The sequence below is a fragment of the Pinus tabuliformis genome, chromosome 7 (assembly GCF_031772625.1).
Source record: "Pinus tabuliformis cultivar Carrire ecotype Pingquan chromosome 7, CPIR1, whole genome shotgun sequence".
Lineage (NCBI taxonomy): Eukaryota > Viridiplantae > Streptophyta > Pinopsida > Pinales > Pinaceae > Pinus > Pinus tabuliformis.
In genome coordinates, this window is record NC_142293.1 from 615,648,366 (window position 1) to 615,655,039 (window position 6,674).

Below are 6,674 nucleotides of genomic sequence, written 5' to 3' on the forward strand. Positions count from 1 at the left end.
TATATTTAGCTAATTAAAATAGTATTAACTTATCTTTAATAAAAGATATATTAGCTTTTTTAATTCACATAAACTTCATTAGAAATTAAAATTACCTTTCAACATAAAGTTTATAACTTTAACATGTAAAAACAGAGTCCATAAGTATTCTAAAAGATTAAGTGCCAAAAAAATGTGATATTTGAAGAGTCTAATTGATATATCAACTTTTTGAAACCACAAATTTTTCGTATAAACTCAATTTAGTTATTTTTTTACCATTACAAAACTTATTCCAAAATTAAATATATTTTTTATTAAACTTGTGTCAATCATCCAACAAACATAAAAAAGAGAAAACAAAAAAATGCCTCAAAAGTTCATTACTTACAAAACTATTATAAATCTGGTGTAAAACCATTTCTAGATTGGTGATTGTTTGGATGAGTGATCACATGTATCAACTTAAATTATATTTGATTTAAATCAAGGAAAAATCCCTATTGATTAACGATATATGTTAAGTTCATTTCTCTTTTTGTCAAACATCTTACTTAGTTTATAATATAGGTATATTATTAAATCAGTAAAGAATTGATGTTTGTTTTATTTATATATATAAATAATAAGATGATATTAATATATTGTAAAGATGGTGATTAGGTGGAAATAAGATAATATTAATATTTTGTAAAAATATTGATTAAGTGGAAATAAGAAAATATTAATATATTGTAAACATGTTGATTAGGTGGAAATAAGATAATAGTATTATATTATAAAGATGTTGATGAGATGGAGTTTGAAGAGTTTAAAGAAAATTTATCATTTAAATTACTATTTAATTTAAATCTTATTTTATAACATTGACAATATTTTTAATATTTATTTATAAAAATATCATAAAATATAATTTATATATATTTCATAAAAATACAATTTATATATATTTTATAAATTAATTTTTTTAAAGAATTAATATTTTCATTTAATTCTAATAAAACCATTTTAAATTTACAAATATGAGTGCTTAAATTTTAGCATGATAGCTATATTAAATACATTTTATATTATGATATATAAATTTTTTAGGGATAAAAAATTCATATATTTGTGAATATTAATGTTTTGTTTGTTTTTTTTTGTTTTTTAGTAAGAAAATCTCTCTTAATTTAATTATAAAATTAACAGTGGGGATATCTATCATTAGCTGCTATCTACAAATGCATTTTTATTCATTACTATTATTCAAGGAAAATTATATCACTTGGAATTACTTATTGGTGGTCTAGAAGGGAGCAAACTTTTACCCCTGTCATATATCTCTAGGTCTTGACCCATTAATAACCTATTTCTTTATGTAAGAAAAAAACAAACCCTTAACAAAACAAACAAAAACAATTTTAGTGTATATTCCAAACCTATATAAATATAAATATTTAATTTTTTAGTGCATACTCCAAACCCATTTATAAATATAAATATTTAATTTTTTAGTTGCATACTCCAAACCCATATAAATATCAATATTTAATCTTCTCACATAGAACTTAGAAATGCAAAAAAATATTAAATATTAAATAATTTTATATAGGGACACAAATTTTATAGCAAATGCTTTGCAATAATATATATATTATTATAATTATAAATTGTTTTTCAGAGGGCATCAAATTTCCATACTTCCATGTAATTTTGTTTGGGCTTACCAATGCCACTGCAGCATCAGTTTTAATTTCTTAACTTTGTCTCTATTCATATTTGAAATTTAACATTAAATTTTACCCCATATAATGTGATTGGCCTCTGCCCACCTTTTGAAAAGATAGATATTCTTAGCCCTACGGATTAGCTTTTTATAAAGTAAAAAATGCATTGATGCGGCAGACAAATAAACACTATTTATCAATGCGCAATTTGTACTGCGACGCGTATTACCAAAGAGAATCTCTCTTTTCCTGTGTCGAATGCCCCGCCCAAAACTTTATTCCTCTTTTACCTCATCTGCGCTGTCTTCGAAGCCCATTTTGGCCCCGTTCACCGACTGGCTCTGGATTTCTGTACGTGTCCAGGAGTTCCCTGCAACTTCCAAAGCAAAGCACAGCAGAGCAGGACCCACGAGCGCCCAGTTCATCACTGATTCAAAGAAAAGAGAGCAAACGATAATTGAAACAAGGATTCAAATGGATAAAGGCTAACAACTGCCTCATTAGGCCGACGCCCTGTACTATCCAATAATACCCAAGTTTTCTGCATTAAGAATGGCTGATTCAGAGATTATCAGAACAATGGGGGCTCTGCTTGTAATAATATTAGCAGGATCACAGATTATGGGCACGGGAGCCGTAATGGCAGGAGGCTGCAGGACCTTCTGTGGCAACATAACGGTGGATTACCCATTTGGAATCGAGCAAGGCTGCGGGCACCCCAAGTACCGGGATCTGGTCTACTGCATCAACAATGTAATGATGTTTCATGTTATTTCTGGAAGCTACGAGGTCGTTAACATTGACTATGGCTTCAAGCTGCTCGACATTTTCGACCCCAAGATGTCGACCTGCGCTTCAATGCACAAGAGCGACGGCTTTTTCCTCGAAGAAGACCGCGCTCGCTACCTGCAGCCCACGCCCGACAATGCCTTCATGCTGCTGGGTTGCTCCAAGGCCTCCCCGCTCTTCGAGGGCTTCCCCGACAAGCACCTCCCCTGTCGCAACGTTACAGGGATGGGCTGCGACGCCTTCTACGACTGCCCTTCTTGGGTTGGGTTTGGCAAGAAGAGCAGAGCCACCAGCCCCCCGCCTTGCTGCGGAATCCCTTATTCCTCCATTGGCTCCCTCAATCTCTCGCGCCTCCAGTGCTACTCTTACGCCACTGTTTACAATTCGGCCCCCATCAAGATCGCTAACCCTAGGGAATGGTCATATGGGATTCAGCTCAGCTTTTCTCTGCCAGAGGATTCGGACTTCTGCAGATCCTGTAAAGCCTCCAAGGGCGTCTGCGGTTACGATGTTGTGAAGGAGAATAATCTTTGCCTGTGCGATGGCTGGAATTCAACCACTTCATGCGACACAGGTTGGCTTTTACTCCACTTTGCAGATCTCATTAAATTTTTCCCACATTCGTGCACAACTCAAGTGAATTTTTTCTGCATTAGTGAATGATATCTTGGTAAACTGGTCCCTTTAACAAACTCATCTGTAAAAGTTAATGCATCTCATCAAAAAGAATTGGGAACCGAACCAGAAGATTCAGTAGTAAATATCTGCCCTGCTAACCCCTTGGACTACCTGGAAAACCCCAAATTTGAGTGATCATTGATATTTTTATTTGGGTTTGTTGCAGGAAACCCTTCTGCAGGCGCAACTTACAATTACAGACCAGAGCTGCTTTCTTTACTGTTTGCAGGTTATTTTTCCTTCATAAGCTTCTCCTTTTTCCATGCTTCATATCATGTATTAGATCATAATTGATCCAACTATATCATAATTAATCTTACTACCTGCATTATTGTTTGTGGCAGGAATGTTGCTTATCACAACAATTTAAAGCCCAATCCAATGGATGATTTCAAGTCTGAACGCTTTTTTGCAATGGAGATTTTGGGTCTGGAAGTGAATTCTCAGAGATCAAATCTGCGATTCAGAAGCGTGGAGAGGCTGGTTATTTTCCCTTCAAAATCATTTCATTCCATTGGAACAGAAATTCTCACAAAATGTAGAGAGATCTGAGTACAAAGGAGTTTTCTATCACTCCAAGATTTTGTAGTCTGCATAATGATGTGTGATTCTGGTTACATATGCGGCTTGAATTCAGGTCCTTGAGTTTTAGAACTTAGAAGTAGTAAGATCACAATTGGAAGAGTCTGTGATACCCATTGGCTGCAAAATCTAGTACGTATATTTTATTGGCAAGTTATTCATTTGTGTTCTTTTGCATTCTCTTGACTGGTGATCCAAATACAATTAATATTGCAGACGTGGTCATGGTTCTGTTATTCATAGTGGAGCTTTATCAAGTTCCAATTTACCTCCCAGATCAAGAGATTATAATGATGTTAAAAGAATATACATGATAACAACACAAATGTTTTATATTTGTTGTTATAAAAAATGGTTGAGATTAACCTCTAGGCCAGAATTCATGAATTTGGCAAGTTGGATATTGTTACTGAAACTTGAAGATTAACTTCTATTCCTTTGCATAGTGGAAGTGCCAGAATCATGAATGGGCAGATTGGACCTTTATGAATTGTGCAATTTGTGTTTATTGATCAATTACACAGTTTGTTCAGATAATGGGCGATCAATTACACAGTTTGTTTAGATAATGGACGAGGTATCCATATTGCCCACTATGTCTCGCACAATACTCTTCAATTTCATGTTCTTTATTTTAATTTGTTCATTTGCATTTGCTTTAATGGGGTGGTATTGGGTATATCTTATCCGCAGCCAAGGAGCAGAGGCTTTGTGAGCAGGGATATATATATATATATATAATAAATTATTAAAATAAATTTAAAAAACTAAAGATCATTGGAAGAAGAGGGAAAAAATAAAAGAGGAATGGTAACCAGGGATGTTGAAATGGAAAGATAAAAGGGATTAAGAGATAGAAAAATGATGAAAATAAGAGAAAAAAGAAATGAGAGATTGTAACCAGGAATATTGAAATGGAAAAAGGAAAAGGAAAAAGAGAGTATTATAATATTACAATGGAATATACATCAAATTATACTATTAAATAGAAAAAGAGTATCATACTATTACAAAAAGAGTATCATATTATTACAATGGACTATTAAATAGAAAAAGAGTATCATACTATTACAAAAAGAGTATCATATTATTACAATGGAGTACACATCAAATTATATTTAAAGAGTATCATAACATTACAATTGAGTACACATCAAATTATATTTAATGCTTCATTAGCTAGGGTTAAGAATCTTTATAATATTGATTTAAGCTTCATATACCAAGAATGGTTGAAATATTATTTATAAATATTATTTTTATTAAAATTCATTATTAACTCTAAAACTAATACTCAATGGATGGATTGGATTGTAAGGTGGTATAAAGAACGGTGACCACTTTTTACTGAAACAATGTTTTAAATGTGTGGATTTGTTTACTGAAACAATGTTTTAAATGAGTGTGAGTTTGCTTACTTGTGTTTTTTTTTTAATTTAGTAAAACAATGTTTTAAATGAGTGTGAATTTGTTTATTAAAACAATGTTTTAAATGAGTGTGATTTTGTTTATTTGTGTTTTTTAAAATGTGAAAAGACTGATGTGAATTATGTATATGTCTTGTTTAAGTTGGTGGAATTATACTCATTACACAAAAATAAGTAAGTAGATATATTTTAAAATTATTTGTATTTCAATTATAATTTTAATCCCTTTCAATGCTTTGGAATTGAGATGGAGTGAATTATACTATTTAAGAGCAAGAAGTTTTTTAAAATAATATATTTTATGTCTCTTAATTATTGTGTAACTAGATCTATTATTATGAAATTTATTGTTGTTATTAGATCTATTATTATGAAAAAAATTAGGTGATGTAAATTGTATGACACTAAATTTATAGTATATTGTCATAAATTCAATGTCATGTTTTATTTGTCTAAGAGTTTTGGTTGGAACACTTTGTCTATGGTGTTTTAAGTTGTCTTGGTAACTATTTTCTAGGTAGAGTTAGTACAAGGCATAGTTATAGTTGTGAGGTTCTTTCCTTCTAGTGTGACAAATTATTGGGCATTCTTTGACGTTTGTTGTTGACTTCTTTTCAAATTAAAATGGTTGAGGATTTGTATTAGTTGCATCATGCAACATAATGATATGTTTGTTGTTGACTTATTTTTAAACTAAAATAGTTGAGGATTTGTATTACAAATTTGTTGCCACTGTAACATGCAGCATAATGATAAAATGAAAAGAGGGTTTTCCAAAAGCCAAACTTTAAGCAATTTTTCAAAAAAGTATTGTGTTTTCTATAAACTAAGTGCATTCTTGTAACTTTCACAAAACATGCCCATTGTGGGCTTCTTTCTTAATTTTCATCAGCGACATTGATACTCAAGTCCTCTAGTGCATGTTGGACTATTATTTCTTCTTATTTTTCAATATCTAGGGCAAACACAATTAACATCATTGGATGTGATGCCTTACACTGAAGCCCCTAGCAAACCCATTAGGTCCTCTAGTGCACGTTGGACTATTATTTCTTCTTCTTTTCCAATATCTAAGGTAGACCCAATTAACATCCTTAGATGTGATGCCTTACATTGAAGCCCCTAGAAAGCCCATGATCAATTGGTGTTGGATGTTGCTTTATAGCTCAAGCTTCTCTACTTTTTTCATTGAGTTACAACTAGTAATTCTACATGTCCAAAATGTTGGGCCACCTCTTGAAATGTCATTCTATGTTGCAAATGGGAGATGGCTACCTGATTATCATCCAAGACTATCCTACCTTCTGAAAGCTTGATGCAATTGCAAAAGCTTCATATGAGAAACAACAACTAGGTTTTGGTTATCCTCCGACATATTCAAAATTTTCAAGAGTTGTTACGGGCTAAACTTAAGATGCCAATCCAAACCCGCAGAGAATGGCATTCCCACATACTCAAGTTGACTTAGGTTCATGACACCACCATAGCAAAATACAAAGAATGTTTCAAT

At 32.1% G+C, this 6,674-nt stretch overlaps 1 protein-coding gene across 1 annotated transcript; it reads left to right on the forward strand.

Moving 5' to 3' along the window:
• The first annotated feature begins 1,924 nt into the window (after positions 1-1,924).
• On the forward strand, positions 1,925-3,954 carry LOC149248942 (wall-associated receptor kinase 2-like). The gene is made up of 2 exons (XM_089458574.1): positions 1,925-3,051; positions 3,322-3,954. The coding sequence occupies exons 1-2, from the start codon at positions 2,241-2,243 to the stop codon at positions 3,447-3,449; spliced, it is 939 nt and encodes a 312-aa protein (XP_089314700.1). The 5' UTR covers positions 1,925-2,240; the 3' UTR covers positions 3,450-3,954.
• The last annotated feature ends 2,720 nt before the right edge of the window (positions 3,955-6,674 follow it).

Coding starts and splice junctions, on each gene's coding strand:
- LOC149248942 (XM_089458574.1), top strand. CDS start 2,241: ATGGCTGATTCAGAGATTATCAGAACAATGGGGGCTCTGCTTGTAATA. Junction 3,052..3,321: donor AACCACTTCATGCGACACAG/GTTGGCTTTTAC, acceptor GGTTTGTTGCAG/GAAACCCTTCTGCAGGCGCA.